Source organism: Cyanistes caeruleus, unplaced genomic scaffold, assembly GCF_971803275.1.
Source record: "Cyanistes caeruleus unplaced genomic scaffold, bCyaCae1.hap1.1 HAP1_SCAFFOLD_65, whole genome shotgun sequence".
Classification (NCBI taxonomy): domain Eukaryota; kingdom Metazoa; phylum Chordata; class Aves; order Passeriformes; family Paridae; genus Cyanistes; species Cyanistes caeruleus.
Genome location: NW_028255884.1, coordinates 1,210,497 through 1,232,910, shown reverse-complemented (window position 1 = coordinate 1,232,910; position 22,414 = coordinate 1,210,497). Strand labels below are relative to the sequence as shown.

The 22,414-nt window shown below is 52.1% G+C and overlaps 2 protein-coding genes across 2 annotated transcripts in view; both read right to left on the bottom strand.

The window, feature by feature from the left end:
* Positions 1-696: 696 nt before the first annotated feature.
* Positions 697-1,629, bottom strand: LOC147647130 (olfactory receptor 14J1-like). The gene has a single exon (XM_086872486.1). The coding sequence runs from the start codon at positions 1,627-1,629 to the stop codon at positions 697-699; it is 933 nt and encodes a 310-aa protein (XP_086728612.1).
* Positions 1,630-14,730: 13,101 nt separating this feature from the next.
* Positions 14,731-22,414, bottom strand: part of LOC147647126 (uncharacterized) — an 83,379-nt gene continuing 75,695 nt past the window's right edge. Inside the window, 1 exon segment of the mRNA XM_086872411.1 lies at positions 14,731-15,193. Coding sequence (XP_086728537.1) covers positions 14,731-15,193 — 463 coding nt within the window.

The window sequence follows — 22,414 nt, the reverse complement described above, 5'->3', positions numbered from 1 at the left end:
CCCCAGGGACCTTGCAGAGCCCCAGCCATGCTGTTTGCCCCCAGCCTGCCCACGGCCACCCTGGGGCTGCTCACAGGGGTTTTCTGTGCTGAGCTTTGGCCTGGCCGTGTTCTTGAGAGAGCCTGGGCAAGGAGCCTGGAGCCCCCAGGCCCTGCCCTGAGGCGTCAGCGCTGCCCCAGCAGTGCCCATGGCCTGTCCCTGCTGCAGCCCCGGCACTGCCACCCCCAGGGCTGTGCCCGGCCCCGAGAGCACTCAGGCCCTGCAGCAACACCAGGGCCAGGAGGGCAGCGGGGCAGTGGCACGGGAGCAGCACTGGCAACACCAAGTGCTGCTGCTCCTGGGCACAGCTGCTGTGCCAGCACTGATCTGCCCCCAGCTCTGCACACAGACACTGCTGCTGCAGCTCCAGAGAAGGGAACAAAAAGGAAAAAAGTTTTCTCTGGAGAAAACTTTGCTGGGAGATCCTTTCGTTCCTTTACAGGAACTTTACACCAAGAGCATAGCTCCTCATTGACACAGTCTGTAGCCCTAGGGAAGGTAGAGAGAATCAAAATGAGAAATGGCACAAATAATGATATTTTGTTGTGGACAATATTAAGGAAGTAAAAACAAGGAAAAGAACTTCCAAAATGAAACCACCAAGAATTTTCCAAGATGACATTTATTACAAGTGATTTGCAGAAATTGGCCAGCAGTTTAATGTTTCTGAAATGATCCAGTCATCATTCTCCACACTGTAGCCTTGAGCTCCTGGTTCCTCAGGCTGTAGATGAGGGGGTTCAGGACTGGAGGCACCACTGAGTACAGAACTGACAGTGCCAGATCCAGGGATGGGAAAGAGATGGAGGGGGGCTTCAGGTAGGCAAATGCTGCAGTGCTGATGAACAGAGAGACCACTGCCAGGTGAGGGAGGCAGGTGGAAAAGGCTTTGTGCCGTCCCTGCTCAGAGGGGATCCTCAGCACAGCCCTGAAGATCTGCACATAGGAGAAAACAATAAACACAAAACAGCCAAAATACAGAAAAGCACTTAGCACAATGAGCCCAAGTTCTCTGAGATAGGATTTGGAGCAGGAGAGCTTGAGGATGTGTGGGATTTCACAGAAGAACTGCCCCAAGGCATTGCCCTGGCACAGGGGCAGGGAAAATATATTGGCCGTGTGCATGAGAGCATTGAGAAAGGCACTGGCCCAGGCAGCTGCTGCCATGTGGGCACAAGCTCTGCTGCCCAGGAGGGTCCCGTAGTGCAGGGGTTTGCAGATGGACACGTAGCGGTCGTAGCACATGATGGTCAGGAGGGCAAGCTCTGATCCAAGGAAGAAGATAATCAGAAAAACCTGTGCAGCACATCCTGTGTAGGAGATGTCTCCGGTGTCCCAGAGGGAATTGTGCATGGCTTTGGGCACAGTGGTGCAGATGCAGCCCAGGTCAGTGAGGGCCAGATTGAGCAGGAAGAAGAACATGGGGCTGTGCAGGTGGTGGCTGCAGGCTACGGCGCTGATGATGAGGCCGTTGCCCACGAGGGCAGCCAGGGAGATGCCCAGGAAGAGGCAGAAGTGCAGGAGCTGCAGCTGCCGCGTGTCTGCCAATGCCAGCAGGAGGAAGTGGCTGATGGAGCTGCTGTTGGACATTTGCTGTGGCTGCACATGGGGACCTGTTCATGAAGAAAAAGAGCAGTGACAAATCAGGAGAGGCTGGGACTCACCCACCCTTGTTCCTGCTCTGGGAAAATCTTCACCCAGGTCCCTGCCTGAACTCCAGCTGTGCTGTCTGAGTGTGCCAGGAGCAGCCAGGCCTGTGCCTGGGGGCTCTCCAGGAGCCATCCCTGCCCTGCTGCCCTGGGTTTGTGGCCATGCAGGAGAGGGACAAGGCTGGAAATTCAGGATTTGTAAAGGAGAATCACTCCTAATGCAGAAGGGCTTGGTAGCATCTGCACACACACTTCTAATGTATGGCAGGATTTGGTTTTAGGAATTATTTTCCTACCCACAAATCATTCCTGGTTCTCTGAGGTCAGAAATCCCCAGCATTTCTGCTGCACTCAGAATTTCCCACTGAGAGATGTGAGAGGCAAAGGATTCCCTGTGGCTTAGGGAAGGTGAGGGGCTGGATGGGCTTGTTCCCAACTGCCCTGGGTTTGCACCTTTGGCTGGAATCAGAGCACAATCACACTCCTGTGTCACCCTGGCATAAACCAGACCCCGCCCAGAGCAGAGGGATCCCTGAATGTCTCACCCTCTCTAAAGGTCTCTGGGTAAGGTCTCAGCACCTCCTCTGCCAAGGACACTCACGGCTCCCTTGGCAGAGCCAACAGCATTTCCTCAGCTGTGGCATCTCTGCCCTTCCCCGTGGGACATTCAGGGAACTCTGAGAGGCTCTGGCACAGATTTGCAGCCAGGAGGGCAGCTCAGAGCTTGGAAGGACACAGCAAGGAGATCCCCAGGTGTGCCCATGATGGGATCTCAGGGAGGGGGCTCAGCTCATTCCCCTTTGCCATGGACTGCTTTGCCCACAGCCCCACAGGTGACAGGGAAGCTGGGACACCCCATTCCCATGGACACACCTGCCTGGCAGCAATCCCAAGGGCAGGACCTGACTCAGCTGCTGCAGATGCCAGAGCCTCCCTGAGAGCCCCAGATACCAATGACAATATCAGAGCAGTGCATTTAGGCTGTTTAGGAGCCTCCCAGCAGAGAGACTGAGCACCCAAACTTACAATTCTGGCATCTCTGTAAATTTTCCAACATTACTTTGCTGTTCCTGGTGTGTCCCCTTCAACTCAGAATGTTCTGTGATTCTGGGATTACAATTCCTCTTCTGCTTCTCTCATCCCCCTGTTGTCTATAATCAGAAGAGAAAAAGAATTCCTTGTAACTGTGTTAGAGCAGTCAAGTGAAAAACAGCTTCAATGGAAGCTTCCAGGTGTTCCATTGGGGATGGGGCTCACCTGGCCCCTTATTTCAACAATTTATTAAGGTTGATTAATTAGGATATTTAACAGAAACATTCAATAGGACATTGAGCTGCCCCAGTTACACACCCCTGAGACAATCCATTAGAGTAGGTCCAAGGGTTTATTTGCCCAATGTCCTGGGGTGACTTTATGATACTGGTATCCCCAATCGTCCGGTTTATGTTATATATTAAGTCCTGCACCTTTAAGACTGTCTTTGAAAGCAAGAGAGGGGAAAGAAGAAGCGCGCAGTGTGTTAAGGAAAACATCACTCCCACGCACCCCGCTCCTGGACTGTGGTGTCTGCAGCACGGACAGACAGCGGGACAGAGCTTCTCTCTGACTTTTAGTTAGTTTTAGCTAGCTGAGGCAGAGGAGTTCCCTGGACCCTTGTTTTTTTCAATTTTCTTGGATCTGTGCAAGCCTGCTCTGGACTGAACACCCAGCCAAACCCCGGGAGCTCAGGCCTGTGGCCCACCGGGGCCTGGGCCTCGGCACTTTCCAGCACCGGAGGGACTGATAAGAACCTGAGCGAGCCGAGCTGCACCACATGAAAAAAAGACCTTTCTTCCTAGACTTACCATCCCATCGAACAGCAAGAGGTTTTATTATTTAATAATTTTATTATTTAATATTACTCAATTTTCTGTTAAATAAACAGCTTTTTCCACTTCTCTCCACGGAAATTTTTTTTTTTTTTCCCTTTTCCCGGACCCGTTGGTGGGGAGGGGCATTTCCCTGTGGAGATCCCCATTTGGAGTTTTCCTTCCTGATTTGCCCTAAACTAGGACAAATACAGTTTTTGGCGCCCAAACGTGGGGCAAGAGAAAGTGGAAAAACCTGTACTGATTGTTGGTTGTATTTATTCTGTATTGGGATAAAGCAGTCTGTAGTCATGTTGTTTGGATACATAATGTCTCTTGGGGTGGAGGCCTTCATGTGGACCTGGTCCCTAAAAGTTTTTGAGGTTTTAATACCTGTCTTTGCCCTCTTTCACAGTAGAGGGGAACGGATTAGAATGGTTATATTGCTGGGCTCGGTGATACTGATTTATAGTAAGTTTATAGAACTACTGAAGTTTCTGTCAGGTATGTTTGGCTCATGGTTTCTTCGCCCGACCCTGCCTCCCAGTCCTAGTGGCACATTTTGGGAGTTTATTGGTAATTGCACCCAGTTTGTTAGAGGAAGACCAGGGGATGAGGCGTTTCAGCCTTTTCTTTCCTTCTTCTCCTTTGAATCTGTTATGTCCCTCTTTGAGAATATCCAGTTTCCCCTGAGTGTTAAGGATACCACTTTCCTGGTAGTACAGCTGGCTCAGCTGTTAAGCTTCCTCTGTATAGTCTGCAGCTTCTCTAGGATGAGGGCTGAGATATCCAGAGGAGCCAATGAGACCCCTGCCCCAGAAGTAGACTCAGGTGTGAGAAATCCTGAGTGGTGTAGAGAGTGGGAGAGAATTGGCCGAACTCTGAAGGAATTTTCTGATCCCCCAGCCTGGGAATTTTCACGTGAACAAATTCAGAACCCAGATGAAGTAGGGAAATATCTGGAAGAGAATTGCTGTGATGATTCTAAAAAGAAAAATATCATTGCAATAAGCTGGGCCCTAGCGTATGCTTATCGCACGGTGCTAGATACTGTAGGGCAGGCAGATAAATCAGCAGCTACCCCAGTGACTCAGGCTAAACCAGACAGTGAGCCTAAGCCAGCAGCCAAACCAGACAGTGAGCCTAAGCCAGTGTCTGTTGCTCCTGCCACGAGAGGCATGAAATTCAAAACCAAAACCGATCGGCCAGTAGATGATGATAATGGTGATGCGGGGGAAGGACCCTCAAGACCAGCAACTGACACAAAATCAGAAGGCACTGGTGAACCTTTCTCCCTGAAGGACCTTCGTGGCCTGAGAAAAGATTACACTCGACGACCTGATGAATCTATAATTAGTTGGTTAGTCCGTCTGTGGGATGCTGCAGGAGAGGCTACAGTTCTGGATGGCACTGAAGCGAGGCATCTGGGATCCCTGTCACACGATCCGGTTATTGACCAGGAGATGATGAGGGGGGCTGACCCTTATAGTCTCTGGGAACGGGTCCTAAGAAGTGTGGCACAAAGATATCTGTGTGCAGACGATCTCTATATACAGCAAACTCGTTGGAAAACCATAGAACAAGGGATTCAGCGCTTGAGAGAAATGGCAATAGTAGAGATTGTCTTTGTGAGTGACTTAGGTACTAGAAATCCAGACTTGGTGCCATGCACATCTGTGATGTGGCGAAAACTTGTTCGACTTGGGCCACAAGAATACGCTTCTGCTTTAGCAACAATGAAGCGGGATGACCGAGAAGAGACTGTGCTGGATATGGCACAGAAGCACAACTCCTCCTGGCACCCCGACTGCCAGTGCTGGGGTGGATGTTTAAAGGAAAGGTTCCTGCTACCCACCACGCCACTGACGCTACATGGAGCAAGTGGATCGCCCTCATCACGCAGCGCGCCCGTATTGGAAACCCAAATCGCCCTGGGATTTTGGAGATAATTACAAACTGGCCAGAAGGTGAAAACTTTGGTCTCACTGATGAAGAGGAGCAGGAACAAGTGACACGGGCTGAAGAAGCTCCACCGTACAACCAACTGCCAGCAGAAGAAACACGCTACGCTCTGTTTACTGATGGTTCCTGTCGGGTCGTAGGGATGAACCGGAAGTGGAAAGCAGCCGTATGGAGCCCCACACGACAGGTCGCAGAGGCCACTGAAGGAGAAGGTGGATCAAGCCAACTTGCTGAACTCAAAGCTGTTCAACTAGCCCTGGACATTGCTGAAAGAGAGAAGTGGCCAAAGCTCTACCTCTACACGGATTCATGGATGGTAGCCAATGCTCTGTGGGGATGGCTGGAAAGGTGGAAAAAGGCCAACTGGCAACGCAGAGGAAAGCCAATCTGGGCTGCTGATGAATGGAAAGACATCGCCACCAGGGTAGAGAAACTGTCTGTGAGGGTCCGTCATGTAGATGCCCATGTCCCCAAGAGCAGGGCTAATGAAGAGCACCTAAACAATGAGCAGGTGGATCAGGCTGCAAAGATAGAGGTGTCAAAGATAGACTTAGATTGGCAACACAAGGGAGAGTTGTTCCTAGCTCGATGGGCCCATGACGCCTCAGGCCATCAGGGTAGAGATGCCACCTATAAGTGGGCACGAGACCGAGGGGTGGATCTAACCATGGACAGTATTTCTCAGGTTATCCATGACTGTGAGACGTGTGCCACAATCAAGCAGGCCAAGCGGTTAAAGCCGCTATGGTACGGTGGGCGTTGGTCCAAATATAGATATGGGGAAGCCTGGCAGATTGACTACATCACACTGCCCCAAACCCGCCAAGGCAAGCGCTACGTGCTCACAATGGTAGAAGCCACCACTGGATGGTTGGAAACCTACCCTGTGCCTCATGCTACAGCACGTAACACCATCCTGGGACTTGAAAAGCAGGTCCTTTGGAGGCATGGTACCCCTGAGAGGATTGAGTCAGACAATGGGACTCATTTCAAGAACAGCCTTATAAACAGCTGGGCTAGGGAACATGGCATTGAGTGGGTGTACCATATCCCTTACCATGCACCTGCTGCGGGAAAAGTGGAGAGGTACAATGGACTGTTAAAGACTACCTTGAAAGCGTTGGGTGGGGGATCTTTCAAAAATTGGGAGCAGCATCTAGCAAAGGCCACCTGGATAGTTAACACCCGAGGTTCCACCAATCGAGCAGGCCCAGCCCAATCCGAGCCCCTGCATAAAGTAGATGGAGACAAGGTCCCAGCAGTACATCTCAGAGGTTTGTTAGGAAAGACAGTTTGGATCAATTCTACTTCGAGTACAGACAAACCCATTCGTGGAGTTGTTTTTGCTCAAGGACCGGGTTGCACATGGTGGATAATGAGGAAAGATGGAACAACACAATGTGTACCTCAGGGAGATCTGATGGTTGGGTGAAGATTATGAATAAATGCCCTTGTCTGTATATAATGTATGTGTTGTAGGGTTAAAATATATATATATATTGATTTTGATAATAAGTTGACGATATGGGGATAAGGGGTGGAATGTCCTGGGGTGACTTTATGATACTGGTATCCCCAATCGTCTGGTTTATGTTATATATTAAGTCCTGCACCTTTAAGACTGTCTTTGAAAGCAAGAGAGGGGAAAGAAGAAGCGCGCAGTGTGTTAAGGAAAACATCACTCCCACGCACCCCGCTCCTGGACTGTGGTGTCTGCAGCACGGACAGACAGCGGGACAGAGCTTCTCTCTGACTTTTAGTTAGTTTTAGCTAGCTGAGGCAGAGGAGTTCCCTGGACCCTTGTTTTTTTCAATTTTCTTGGATCTGTGCAAGCCTGCTCTGGACTGAACACCCAGCCAAACCCCGGGAGCTCACGCCTGTGGCCCACCGGGGCCTGGGCCTCGGCACTTTCCAGCACCGGAGGGACTGATAAGAACCTGAGCGAGCCGAGCTGCACCACATGAAAAAAAGACCTTTCTTCCTAGACTTACCATCCCATCGAACAGCAAGAGGTTTTATTATTTAATAATTTTATTATTTAATATTACTCAATTTTCTGTTAAATAAACAGCTTTTTCCACTTCTCTCCACGGAAATTTTTTTTTTTTTTCCCTTTTCCCGGACCCGTTGGTGGGGAGGGGCATTTCCCTGTGGAGATCCCCATTTGGAGTTTTCCTTCCTGATTTGCCCTAAACTAGGACACCCCACTTTTTGTTATGACTGCTCACATTCTGGTTAGAAAACAAAATGCTCTTCTTGTAGCTCCTCTTTCTGATGATAAGACAATACAGTATTTCAGAAATGTATTTAGAAGGGCAGTTTATTGTTCTAAAATCTAAGAGAAAGGTTAGGAAACACAGTAGAGTTAATTAAGGATTATGGTTATATAAGTATATACTAGTAGTTTAACAGAGTTAATTAAGAATTATAACATTATAACTATATAATAATAGTTTACAGATCTAAAAAATTATTAAACATATATAAAAAGCAAAAATCTTTTTGTCATCATCCCAGCTTTCCCACCCTGCTTAAAGCAAGACATTGAAAACAGTCTCAGGAAAGCTCCTGATCTTTACAGCAATCCCAGGCTCACCTTCTTTTGGGAAGTGTCCTCTGGAGCTGTGCCCAGGCAGGTCTGGAGCTGGGAGCAGCCCTGCCCCACACAGCCCCTCTCAGCAGCAGCCCCTGCCCTGCTCAGGGCGGCTCCTTCCCCCCACAGCTTCTCCCCAGCGCCGGGAGCAGCTCCCCGGGCCGGCTGAGAGCTGTCCCTGGCAGGCAGCAGAGTCCCTGCCCCAGCACAGCGCCCTGGGCTGCAGGACCCTGCTCTGCAGGACAGCCCTGGGCACCCCTGGCTGCTCTGCACAAGGGACAGGCAGAGAATGTACTCACAGAGTCTGTAGGCACTGGCATGTTCCAGCTTGAGGAGATGCCTCCAGGAGCTGCAGCTGCATTGTCCTGCAGCCAGAGGCTTCCTGTGCCAAGGGCTGGCAGGGATTCTGCCCCAGGCACTTCTCAGCACCTTCCCAGCCCTGACTGATTGAAGCTCTCTGTGCCTCTGGGCTGTGCCCAGGGTGGCTGCAGGCAGTGCCCCAGCCCTGCTGGGCTGGCAGAAGAGCTGCTCAGCAAGAGAAATGTGCTTTTGAAGCTCTTCTTGGTTTCCAGCAGCTGCCTCTGTGCCAGGAGCCCGGCCCAGCTCAGCAGCACAGACACAGCAGCAGGACTTTAATGAGCCTCTTGGGGCTTTGTGCTGAGGCCCTGAACATCAGTCCCTGACAGGGAGGGGAAGAAAGCTCTCAAGAACTCCAAGTTAGAATCCAACTCCAAAGTTTCTTTCACTTTTAATGGGTCCCACTGAGGGATGTGACTGAGAAAGTGTCCCCAGGCCCCAGGCAGAGCAGAGAACTGGAGGCACTGATGACAGCTGGGGACAAAGAGAAGCCAAGGCTTGGTGCCCTGGGCCACAGCAGCCAAAGCTGTGCCAGCAAGGGCTGTGAGGAGACACCTTGTCCTGAGGCCCTGGGGCCTCCTGGCACAGCCCCAGCAAGGCTGGCCACTGTCACCCCCTTGGCCTGCCCTCAGCATCCCCCCTAGCCCACATGCCAGTGGCCTCAGGGATCTGCTGGAAGGAGTCCCTGGGGAGCCTTGCTCAGGAATGGCCCTGGGGGCTCCTTCATGCTCCAGGGACTGCAGCTTTTTCAAAGGACTTTGGCTTTTGCCTTGGAGTCTTTGAGAGCTTTGTGCAATCCTGGCCTCCAATTATCTGCTGTAATTAGTCCCTTGAGAGGCTTTGTCAGTAACAACACTCAGTGGGGCTCATTAATGCTTCAAGGCACTTCAGGTTCTTAAGGCACTTTCCTTTTTCCTTCCCACACAGAGTCTCTGAGAAGTTTGTGCAATCATAGCCCCAATTATCTGCTTTAACGAGTCCCTTGGGAGCTTTGCATTGACACTCAGTGGGGCTCATCAATACTTTGAGATACTCAGGGCTTTTTCAGCTACTTTGGATTTTCCTTCCCTCACTGAGTCTCTGGGAGGTTTTTGTGCAATCCTGGCCTCCAGTTCTCTCCTCCAAGGAGTCCATGAGGAGCCTGTGTTGGGGATGGACCTCAGTGGCACCCATTAATGCTTGGAGACACTTTGGGTTTTTCCTCTGACTTGGGCTCCTGGAAAGGTTTGTGCAATCTCCTCTCAGGCCCTGAGGTTCAAGGGCTCAGCTCCAAATGCACCACGGGGCTCATTAGGATCAAGCAAATCCTAACAAACCATGGCTGTGCCTTGATTTCTCTCTGGTCTGGTGCAGTTCTTAGGAAAGTTTCCTACAGTAGTTATGAAGAAATAGTTCTAAGAGCTTCTAAGAAATATCTGTTCCTATTTTAAAGGGTGTCTTTTATTTTACTGTTCTCTTTAGAGCAGAGGTGACTGCAGCATTCAGTGATGGATATTGATCCAGGGTCTCTCCTAAGGAGGTCTGGCCAGGTCAGAGAAGCTGTGCCTTGAGGTCTGACCCAGTGGGGACAACCTTGCTCCACATTCCCCAGCCCCATCCTGTCTCTCCTCTCTCTCCTTGGACCTGCTTTGCTCACAGAACTGGCTGCACTCAGGCAAAGAGGGGTTTTCCTTCTTTGATTTTAGCAATCTAAAACTGCTGAGTTTCCCCATGGAAAACAGACACCCTCCTCAAGTGTGTGCCAAGCCCAAGGTGCCACCAAGGAGGTTCCCCTTCCCCAAGGCAGAGCCACACAAGGAATGTTTCAGACACACAGGGAGTTCTACAATGAACACAACCCCAGAGTTGGCTGAAGGCAGAATTAGAGCAGCTGCTGAAGGACAGACAAGCTTTGAACTCCTTGCAGCTGAAAGCACCAAGTGGGTTGTTGGGAGGTGTGTGAGTGAGGCAAGAGTGAGGGAAGGGAAATGCAGAGAGCCCTGGAAGTGTTTCTGTGCAGACAGGCTGCTCCAAGGGCAGCGTTGGACTTCTCTGGACTTCTCCCCAGTGACCTCTCAGAGCCCCCTGAGATGTCACACAGCCACCAGGGATGTCACATCCCACTCAGTGGTGTCACACAACCTGCTCTGGGATGTCACACCACCATTCTGTGAAGTCACAGCTCTTCCCATATGCCACAAAAACACCTTGTGATTTCACACAGCGTTCTGTGATATCACACAGCCACATTTGATGTCATAGTTCATTCTGTGATGTCACAGTCAGCACTGTGATGTCATACAACCTGTCCTGAGATGTCACATGGCTCTCCTATGATGTCACTGCCCACTAGGATTTCATATCACCACCATGTGGTGTCACAGTCTGCTCAGTGATGTCACAACCCTCTCTGTGATATTCTCTATCTAACCTCTAGTGTCATAGTCCTCTCTGTGATGTCACAACCCACTAAGTGATATCACCCAGGCCACACTGTGATGTCATACAGCCACACTCTGAAGTCACAGCTTGCTCTGTGATGTCACAGGATCCCCTCTGTGATGCTGCAGCTGCTCAGTGACCTCACACAACAAACTCTGGGATGTCACAGCCCCAGCTGTGACCTCACACAGCCCACTCGGAGCTGTCACACAGCCCCTTTCTGACATCACAGCTGCTCTGGGGCTCCAGGACACAGCCACAGTGGTGCTGCTGGGACACAGCCCCCTCTGGCACATCCCACAGCCCCTGCCAGTGCTGAGCCCCTGGCAGCTCTGTCTGGGCCTGCTCTCTGTGTCCCTGAGCTGCCCTGGCAGGGCCCCAGCCCTGCTGGGCTGTGCTCAGGAGCTGCTCCTGGCCAGAGCTGTCTCTCTGCAGCGCTGCCCTTGCCAGGAGCTGCCTCTGGGCCAGGAGCCCGGCCCAGCTCAGCAGCACAGACACAGCACCAGCACTTTCATCACCCTCTCGGGCCTTTGGGGCTCTTGGCATCACACTCAGTCCCTCAGAGTGTGCTCCAGAAACTCCTCAAGAGCTCCAAGTCAGATGGAAACACTGAAGTTTCTTGTAGTTGAAATGAGAGACACGAGTGAGAAAGCGTCCCCAGGTTCCAGGCAGAGCAGAAGACTGGAGGCCCTGATGGCAGCTGGGGACAAGCAAGGGAAAGGTGTCTGTGGTGCTGAGCAAAGCTGGATGTGTTTCAGGAATGACAAGGGCCAAGGGCTGAGCCCCAGCCCCTGGCAAGGCAGATGCTGTCCCTCCCTCATTGCTCAGGGCTCTTCCCGGGCCACTGGCATGTGGGGATGTGCAATGCCAAGGGCAGCACCATGGGGCGGCCCCTGCCAGGCTGCTGAGCAGGGACAAGGAGGCAATGAGGCCCCAGGGCTGCCAGGGTCACTTGTCCCCTGCTGGCCTCAGGCCCAGGGCCAGCAGCCATGGCCAAAGGGCTGCACAAGTTGCCTCTGGCAGGGCCTTGCAGCTGCGCAGCCCAGGGCCCTCAGCCTCTACCTGCTGCTTATGTGATGAGGCCTCCAGACCCCATCCTGGGAGATTTTTGGGTCCTCTCCATGGTCTGAAAAAATGGAAACACTGGTCAAAATTATTTTCTACCAAATCTTCCAGTGACAGAAAAAGGATCAGTATCTTTAAAGTGAACAAGAATGGATTTAGATTTGTTAGAAGGAGAAAATATTTTGCAATCAGAGTGGCACAAAACTGCAACTGCTTTTCCAGAGAAATGGATGCCCCATCCCAGGAATGCTCCCAGAGCAGGAGCTCTGTGCAACCTGACACAGTGAAAGCCCCTCCCCAAGGATGGAATTGCTGTTGTGTGGGTTCTCTGATGTGCTGGGTGCCCTCACAACCCTCCTGGCCAGAATGTCTGCTGAGGGCCAGCCAGGCTGCTGCAGTGGCACTGACCTCACAGCCATCACCATTGCAGCCATGTCCCCTGGGCCTGGCTCTCCCCTTTCCTCTGCCCCTGCCTTGTCTCTGCTGCCATGAAGAGTTGTTTCATTATTATCTTGTCCCCAGTGTGCTGGGGCCAATTGCTTCCCAGTCAGGCTCCTGGAGCAGCAGTGGCTTTTCAGAGCCCAGCCAGAAATGAGCCCTGAAGCAGCAGCTCTGCAGTGCTGGCCACCAGGCCGGGGTGCCAAGGGAGCCTTCTGGCCATGGCCTGGAAGCAGCTGCTGCTGTCAAGGTGCCTTTGGTGCCTCAGGCTGTCCCTGGCACAGCTCCCAGCACGGCACTCTGCACTTGTGCCCGAGCCCTTCCCTGGCTTGGGGCTGGCCTGGGGCTTTTCCTGCAGTGGGATCTGCCCTGGCCATGGCACAGGAAAGGCAGTTCCTGCTGGAGCAGGAGGCTGTGCCTGGAATGGGCTCAAACAACTCCAGCAAGGCCCTGTTTACTTCAAAATTGCTTCCTAGAGCACTGTAGTCTAATAATTGTTATAGCTCCTATACTGTTTAGTAAATAACTCTTTTTCTTTATTTACTCTGTGGTGCAAATAAATCTGTCTAATCATCAATCAATCAATCAATCAATCACTCAGTTGTATTTGTATAAATATATCTCATACTCAATTTTTAGTCTTATGGGACAAGATGCATTACGATTCACTTCCACCTGTCCAATACATTTTACACATAAACCTTTGACAAACTCTGGGGCTGGGATTGGATCTCCTCACTTAGAAGGAATTTAAAAGTCTAGGTGCTCTGGAGGGGTTTGAGGATCCCTGGTGGCTGCTGGGTGTCATGACTAAGCAGGAGTTTCTCCAATAAAGAAATAAAGCTTTTGCCTGAAGCTCCCACTCTGCGCATGACAGGAAGCCCTGGGAGTGTCTGTGACATCCCAGCTTTTGGCAGCCTGGGGACTCCTGGGGTGTCACCGTGGAGCCCCCGGGAGTGCCTGTGACAGAGTAGTGCCTTTGCAGCCCAAGGTCCCCTGGGATGTCACCATGGAATTGCTGTGACTGCGTTAGAGCACACGGCTCTTCAGCATCCCCAGAAACCCCTTGGAGGTCTCTGTGGAGCCCCTGTCTCTGGCTGTGACACTCTGGCTCCTGAACAGCCTGGAGACTCTTGGAATGTCCCCATGGAGCCCTTCTGAGGGCCTGTAACAAATGTGATCCTTGGTAGGCAACCATCACCAGCCCCATGTAGCGATGGTCTGATTCCATGGCAACTATCACCAGGACCTGTTGCCATTGTCTGTTTCCATGGCAACCATCACAGCCCCTGTTGCTATGGTCAGTCCCTTGGCAGCTCCATGGAGACCCCATGCCAGGGGTGGTTGCCATGGACACCAGCTCAGGCCTGGAGCCAGAGCCCGTTGCCATGGCAATCATTTGCCATCCCATCCCCAGGCTCATGGGATCCCAGAGCCACAGAATTGGTTGAGTTGGGAGGGACCCATGGGGATCCTCCAGTCCAACTGCTGGCCCTGCACAGGACACCCCAACAATCCCAGCCTGGGCCTGGCAGCGCTGGCCAAACGCTGCTGGAGCTCAGCCAGCCCTGGAGCTGGGAGCCTTCCCTGGGGAGCCTGTTCAGTGCCCCAGCAGCCTCGCGGGAAAAACCTTTTCCTCACATCCAGCCTAAACCTGCCCGCCTCAGCTCCAGCCGCTCCCTCCACTCCTGTCCCTGGGCACCAGAGGGAAGAGGTTCCCGTAGCCCCCAGCCAGGGACCCGCTCCCAAGGCTGCTGCCATGGCAACCAGGCCTGGCACCAGCTGGGATGCTCAGTTTCCACGGGCTGGGCTTCAGGAATGGCATTCCCCAATTTCCTGCTCCTGCTGAAACCTTGCTGCCACTTGCTTCCCTCCCACCTGCCATGGAAAGCACAAAAGGCAAAGATCCCATGCTGGGAAAAGAACAATTTATTGAGAACAGCCATGAGATGAGGAATTAACATGACCAGAAATAATTTTGATAACAGAAGGGATAAGACAAATTATTTACAGGGAAAACTAATAAACAACCTATTGGCTCTTCCTGGCCATGTATTTCCTCCTGCCTGGAAAGGACACTCTTCTCCTCTGGTTAGAGAGAGGGAATCCTTTTCCTGCCCCTGGCAATGACCTGAGATGGGATTGAATATAATGACAGGGACATGGTCAGACTCTCATGTTCTTTGATCTCACATCATGACATTGCCATGGGCAGGAAGAGGGACAGGTGTCTTCCCAGCATGGATCCCAGGGAACATGGATCACCAGGTCTCTTTCCAACATGGATCCTCCAAGGGGGGATGAAGCTGGAGCAGTGAACAAAGCTCTTCTTGCACTTGGGGCACTGGCAGGGCTACCCTTACTGGTGCCTCCGTTGGTGTCTCGTCAAGTGAGAGCTCCGGGTGAAGCTCTTCCCACACTGTGCACACTCATAGGGCCTCTCCCCAGTGTGGATGCGTCGGTGCCTGATGAGGTGGGAGTTTCGGTTGAAGCCCTCCCCACAGTCGGGGCAACGGAAAGGTCTCTCATCCGTGTGAATCCGCTGGTGCCTGAGGAGATTGGAGCTGCTCTGAAACCTCTTCCCACACTCAGGACACTCATAGGGCCTCTCCCCAGTGTGGATGCATTCGTGGATGATGAGTTGGGAGTTGAAACTGAAGCCCTTCCCACATTCCCCACACTCGTAGGCCCATTCCCCAGTGTGGATCATCTGGTGGCAGATCAGGCGGTTGCTCCGGCTGAAGCTCTTCCCACACTCCAAGCACTTGTAGGGCTTCTCCCCATCCTGAAGCTGCTCATGGACCACCAGCTCAGAGCCCCGGCTGGATCTCCGACCGCCTTCCCGGCACAGGGTGGGTCTTTCCTCCTCAGAGCACCCTGGGATGGGTTTGGAGCCCCTCCTCCTGCGGGACCTCTGGGGATTTTCCTCCCCATTGGATTCCTGCACTGTGGAGCTGCTCAAAATTGCCTCTTCCATGAGGTTCTGCCGTGGGGATTTGTCCTCCCTGGTCTCCATCCTCAGCTCCGTGTCTGGGGGAGGAAGGACAAGGAGAGGATGGGATTTGCCTCCGTGCCAGAGGCAAGGGGAAGGAGATCCCCCCAGTGCGTCCCCGGCAGGACGGCGTCGGCAGCGGTGTTGTCCTGCAGCCGGGGGCCAGGCTGGGCTGGGAGATGGAGCAGGAGAGAGGGGGAAAGGGGCACTGACTTCCTCCTCACCTGCCTGGGTGTCCTGGGGCATCTTCCTCTTCCTTGCAGCCTTCTCATCCATCCAGCCAAAGTTTGGGATTGGGAAATCCTGGTTCGGGAGAGAACAATGAATGAGCAGGTTGAATTTGAAGGTCCCTCTGTCCAAGTCCCTCTCTAGAAGTCCCTGGGTATCTGGGGGGGTCTTGGTTTGAAAGGAAAGGTGTTGGCTAAGGAAGGCAAAAACCACCATTGAAATTGATAAAAATGTAAGCAACAACTCTCTCCAAATTATTATAATCTTGATATCAAAGTGATCTCAGATAAAGATATAGGAATAGAAATAATAGTTCTTTACTAAAGGAAGAAAAATGAAAATGCCGCAGTACAAAAGAAAAAAACAACAAAAAACCAGCACTCTGAGAGAGTCAGAATACAACCTGTGACCCTGTTGGTCAGGGTGCTGGTAGCAGTCTGATTAAATTGTGGCTGCAGTCCTCCTGGAGTGACAACTGTGGTTCTGTTGAAGCAATGATCCCATAGAAGATTGTAGCTTACCTCTGAAGTTCCGGTGCTGTAGATGGGTCTGGTCTCTCCTCTGGGATCCAGTGGAGAAAGACTGCCTGTGGTGCTTTGATGCTCTGATTATATTCATGCAGGAATGCTTGGCTCCTCCCCCTGGGTGGAGCATCTCACAATGGGATGATGTCATTTTATCAGTCCTGCACTGAGACTCAATGGCCCATTAACAGAAGATATCCCCCTGGAGGAAGGATGGGTGGTGGAAGAGATAAAGAACATTGCCTCACCTGGTTTTAACAGCTGGCCCATTAACAGATGACATCCCCCCAGTTATGAGGGATGGGTGATGAAAGAGATAAAGAAACCTGCTCCTCTAGTTTTTAACAGATGGTGAGAGAATACATGCTTTTGGTTGAATCTTGCATTGCAACCCAGGACATGGGGTACATAAAAATTTTACACCACCAAAATCTGGCCCTGAAAATGCCTCCTAGGAGTTCTAGTTCCATCTCTGTTCTCTCCCTTTTGGTGTTCAGGCTTCCACCCCTGTCCCAGCTGCTGGGGGTCACACTTGTACTGGCGGTCCCCTGTCTACTCGGTCCCTGACCTCTTCTTGCTGCTGTGAGTGCCAGGAATTTGAAAACTTCCTCCCATTTCCATATCCCCACTTAGGTATGCTGGAAGTTTTTGGGGTCCCATGGTCCCTGCTCCCCTTATTCCCTTCTTGGGGTTGCAGGGGAACCAAGGAGACCCCCCTGCCCCTCTCTATGCAGTTGAGGGTCCCACGAATCACGGCGCTCCTCCTCTCTGGGCTCCCCACTTTGGGGTCCTCGGGGACACAGGGCTCTGCTCCTCCAGGCTGCCACTGCCAGCAGCTGCCACTGGGAACCCCAAATGTCCCCCTAAAGGACATTTTCTTCTCAGCCTTGGTGTTCTTCATTCTCCAATCATCACCCCCAAAAACCCAACTCAGGAAGCCCCCAGGATATTTGGGCCGAGCTCCCCCTCCCTGGTAACCTGTGGGATAGGGGGGTGTTGATCCCATGGATGGGGGGGCTGTGAATTCAGGGAGTGAATCCCAGCTTGACTGGGATATGCTGGGCCTGAGATCATACTGGGATAACAAGCACCTAACTAGGATTACTGGGACTGTCTGGGAATGGCTATGGACATGCTGAGGGCAGCTGGGATATACTGGGAGTGTCTGTGACCATATTGGGGATGACTGGGAACACACTGGGAACAATGGGAACCATGCTGGGGACAACTGGGAACAACTAGGAGTGACAGGGTCTACACTGGGGGCAGCTGGGCATGACTGCAACCTTGCCGGGAGCAGCTGGGATCATCTGGGAAGCGACTGAGACTATGACTAGGGGCAACTGGGTGCAACTGAAATCACGCTGGGAGGAACGGGGAGCAACTGGAACCATCCTGAGGGTAACTGGCATCCTACTGGGATCACAGTGGGAGCAGTTGGGCCATGCTGGGACCATACTGGCAGAAACTGGAACTGCACTCAGCGTGACTGGGAGTGGCTGGGAGCAACTGGGATCAGGCTGGAAGCACCTGAGGAGTGATTAGGAGCAACTGGGATAGACTGGAAGAAACTGAAACCACAGTGCAGGTAAATGGGAGCAACTGGAACCACACTGGATAATCCTGGGAGCAGCTGTGCCCATGCTGGGGTCATACTGGGATCCTACTGGAACTAGCTGGGATCATACTGGGGGTGACTGCAAAGGTGCTGGCTGGGACTGGAACCATGCTGGAGGTGACTGGGAACAACTGGGCCCATCCTGGGAGTGACAGGGAGTCACTCTGGCCATGAGTGGAATCATGCTGGAAGGATATGGGAGTGATTGGAACCATACTGGGGGTGGCTGGGTGCAACAACTCATACTGGGGGTGACCGAGATTGTAGTGGGAGTGACTGGGAGTCACTGGGATGCTTGGTTCCTCCCCCTGGGTGGAGCATCTCACAATGGGATGATGTCATTTTATCAGTCCTGCACTGAGACTCAATGGCCCATTAACAGAAGATATCCCCCTGGAGGACGGATGGGTGGTGGAAGAGATAAAGAACACTGCCCCACCTGGTTTTAACAGCTGGCCCATTAACAAAAGATATCCCCCCAGTTATGCGGGATGGGTGATGAAAGAGATAAAGAAAACTGCTCCTCTAGTTTTTAACATGGTGATAGAATACATACATTTGGTTACATCTTGCATTGCAACCCAAGACATGGGGTACATAAAAATTGTACACCACCAAAATTTGGCCCTGAAAATGCTTTCCAGAAGTTTTCCATTTCTGTTCTCTCCCTTTTGGTGTTCAGGCTTTCACCCCTGTCCCAGCTGCTGGGGGTCACGCTTGTACTGGCGGTCCCCTGTCTACTTGGTCCCTGACCTCTTCTGGATGCTGGGAGTGCCAGGAATTTGAAAAGTTCTTCCCATTTCGCTCTCCCCACTGAGGGATGCAGGAAGTTTTTGGGGTCCCAGGGTCCCTGCTCCCCTTATTCCCTTCTTGGGGTTGCAGGGGAACCAAGGAGACCCCCCTGCCCCTCTCTATGCAGTTGAGGGTCCCACGAATCACGGCGCTCCTCCTCTCTGGGCTCCCCACTTTGGGGTCCTGGGGGACACAGGGCTCTGCTCTTCCAGGCTGCCTCTGCCAGCAGCTGCCACTGGGAACCCCAAATGTCCCTCCAAAGGGCATTTTCTTTTCAGCTTTTGTTTTCTTCATTCTCTAATCATCACCCCCAGAAACCCAACCCAGGCACCCCCCAGGATATCTGGGCCGGGCTCCCCCTCCCTCGTCACCTGTGGGATGGGGGGGTGATGATCCCACGGGTGGGAGGGGGCTGTGAATTCAGGGAGTGAATCCCAGTTCGACTGGGATATACTGGGCCTGACATAATAGTGGGATAACAAGCACCTAACTGGGATTACTAGGAGTGTCTGGGAATGGCTATGGACATGCTGAGGGCAGCTGGGATATACTGGGAGTGACTGTGATCATACTGGGGATGACTGAAAACACACTGGGAACAATGGGAACCATGCTGGGGACAACTGGGAACAACTGGGAGTGACTAGGTCTACACTGGGGGCAACTCCAGCTGGGCATAACTGGGACCATGCAGGGAGCAGCTGGGATCATCTGGGGAGCGACTGGAACTATACTGGGGCCAACTGGGTGCAACTGGAATCACGCTGGGAGGAACAGGGAGCAACTGGAACCATCCTGAGGGTAACTGGCATCCTACTGGGATCACAGTGGGAGCAGTTGGGCCATGCTGGGCAAGACTGGGACCATACTGGCAGCAACTGGGACTGCACTCAGGGTGACTGGGAGTGGCTGGGAGCAACTGGGATCAGCCTGAGGAGTGACTAGGAGCAACTTGGATATACCGGGAGAGACTGAAACCACAGTGCAGGTAAATGGGAGCAACTGGAACCATGCTGGATAATCCTGGAAGCAGCTGTGCCCATGCTGGGTCATACTGGGATCCTACTAGAACTAGCTGGGATCATACTGGGAGTGACTGCAAAGGTGCTGGCTGGGACTGGAACCATACTGGAGGTGACTGAGAGCAACTGGGCCCATCCTGGGAGTGACAGGGAGTCACTCTGGCCATGACTGGAATCATACTGGGAGGGCCTGGGTGTGACTGGAACCATACTGGGGGTGGCTGGGTGCAACAACTCATACTGGGGGTGACCGAGATTGTAGTGGGAGTGACTGGGATCATTCTGGAAGTGTTTTTCTGTAGATCTTACGTCTTTCTGGTCTCTTTTTATTCTCCTTCCTATCCTATGTACCTGGAATATTTTTGGATATCTTAATGTTACCCAAAATCTTAAGGGTTAACACTTTTTAGGTTAAATGAGCTAAGTTTGCAAAGTTAAGGCTATGGTAAGAGTTCTTTGTGCAGTTGGATGTTGTATTAAACCCTTTGCCATAGTTCCTTGATTGTCTGTATTTCGTCAGTTAAATTTTGTGTCATTTTGATCTCTTAGCTCAGTTGGTCAGAGCATGGTGCCAGTATCACCGAGTTTGTGGGTTCAATCCTTGTGTGGGCCATTATCTTAAGAGCTGGACTTGATGGTCCTTGTGCGTCCCTTCCTACCAAGAATATTCTTTGCATCTGTCCATGCTGAGAAGATCTGGTTGTTGTTTCTCCTGTGCACCAAATTCAAGCACAGGAACCTTTGGTTACCACCAGCATTGAAGTGTTCTGGGGTGTTACAGCCCTGCAGGCTCACAGTGGCCTCTTGTTTCCATAAGGCTTCAGACTGTCCCACTGGTCCCTTGCTTCCATGGGCCCAAGAGTGCCACAACGATCCCCTTGGTTCCACAACTTCCCATGGTGTCACACTGGCCCCTTGGTTCCATAAGGATCTGGAGTGTCACACAGGTTTATGGCATTTGTCCTTGCTGCCCCTCACATCCCACTGCCCCACAAAGAGCCCCGAGCCACCCGTGAGGGACAGGCCCTGCTGGGCCAGGCCTGGGCTCAGGGCTTGGCCTTTCTGCTTCCTCCAACCCAGCCAAGGCTGGCTCAGCATTGCAGTTCCCTGCTCAGAGCCTCTGGCTCTCGGCAATCCTGGTCTCCAGGATCTGGTCTCACCAGTCCCTGGGGAGCCTGTGGCAGTCCCTGCCCACAGTCGGGCTGATTGAAGCTCCAAGGGACTTGGAGTTTTGCTTCTGACTCCTTGAGCAGCTTCTTCAGCCTGAAGGAGGGACATAGGAGGATCAGGGAAAGGAGAAAGAACCACAAGGTCAAGCACTCCCTGAATTCACAGGCCCCCACCTGTGGGATCATCACCCCCCATCCCAGAAGTGCCCGGGGAGGGGGAGCTCTGCCCAGATATTCTGGGGTGTCCCTGGATTGGGTTTTTTTGGGGGGATGTTTGAAGAATGAAGAACTCCAAAGCTGAGTGGAAATGGGGGAACTTTTTGGATTCCTGGCACTCCCAGCAGCCTGAAGAGGTCAGGGACCGAGTAGACAGGGGACCCCCAGTACAAGCATGAACCCCAGCAGCTGGGACAGGGAGGAACCCCTGAACACCAAAGGAGGGAGACCAGAGATGGGGAACACCTGGGAGGCATTTTCAGGGCTAAGTCCTGGTGTTTGGGAGGTTTATATGGACCCCATGTCTTGGGTTGCAATGCAAGTTGTAACCAAAAGTATGTATTCTATCACCATGTTAAAAACTGGTAGAGCAGTTTTCTTTATCTCTTTCATCACCCATCCCTCATAACTGGGGGATATCTTCTGTTAATGGGCCAGCTGTTAAAACCAGGTGGGGCAGTGTTCTTTATCTCTTCCACCACCCATCCTTCCTCCAGGGGGATATCTTCTGTTAATGGGCCATTGAGTCTCAGTGCAGGACTGATAAAATGACATCATCCCATTGTGAGATGCTCCACCCAGGGGGAGGAGCCAAGCATTCCTGCATGGATATAATCTTATAATCAGAACACCAAAGGCAGTCTTTCTCCACTGGATTCCCAGGGGAGAGACCAGACCCATCTACAGCACCAGAACTTCTGAGGTAAGCTACAATCTTCTATGGGATCATTGCTTCAACAGAACCACAGTTGTCACTCCAGGAGGACTGCAGCCACCATTTAATCAGACTGCTACCAGCACCCTGACCAACAGGGTGTCAGGTTGTATTCTGACTCTGTTGGTGGGTTGTTTATTTGTTGTTGGGTTTTTTTTGTAGTGCTGTATTTTCATTTTCCTTTCTTTAGAAAAAAACTATTGTTCCTATTCCCAGACCATTACCTGAGAGCACTTTGATTTCAAGATTATAATAATTCAGAGGGGATGGGATGTTAACATTTTTATCAATTTAAATGGAGGTTTCTGCCTTCCTTAACAAACACCTTACCTTTCGAACCAAGACACCCCAGATGCCCCGATGACTTCTAAATATGGACTTGGTAAGAAGTACCATCAGAGTCCATGTGCTCATTCCTTGTTTTCTCCTAAACCAGGATTTCCCATTCCCAAACCTTGGCTGGATGGAGAAGGAGGCTGTGAGGAAGAGGAAGATGCACCAGGACACCCAGGCAGGTGAGGAGGAAGTCAGTGCCCCTTTCTCCATCTCTCCTGCTTCATCTCCCAGCCCAGCCTGGCCCCCGGCTGCAGGACAGCCCCGCTGCCGACGCCGTCCTGCCGGGGACGCACTGGGGGGATCTCCTTCCCCTTGCCTCTGGCACGGAGGCAAATCCCATCCTCTCCTTGTCCTTCCTCCCCCAGACCAGGAGCTGAGGATGGAGACCAGGGAGGACAAATCCCCTCGGGAGAGGCTCATGGAACAGGCTG

Bases quoted from the DNA above. Each gene is read 5' to 3' on its own strand.
- LOC147647130 (XM_086872486.1), bottom strand. From the start codon at position 1,629: ATGTCCAACAGCAGCTCCATCAGCCACTTCCTCCTGCTGGCATTGGCA.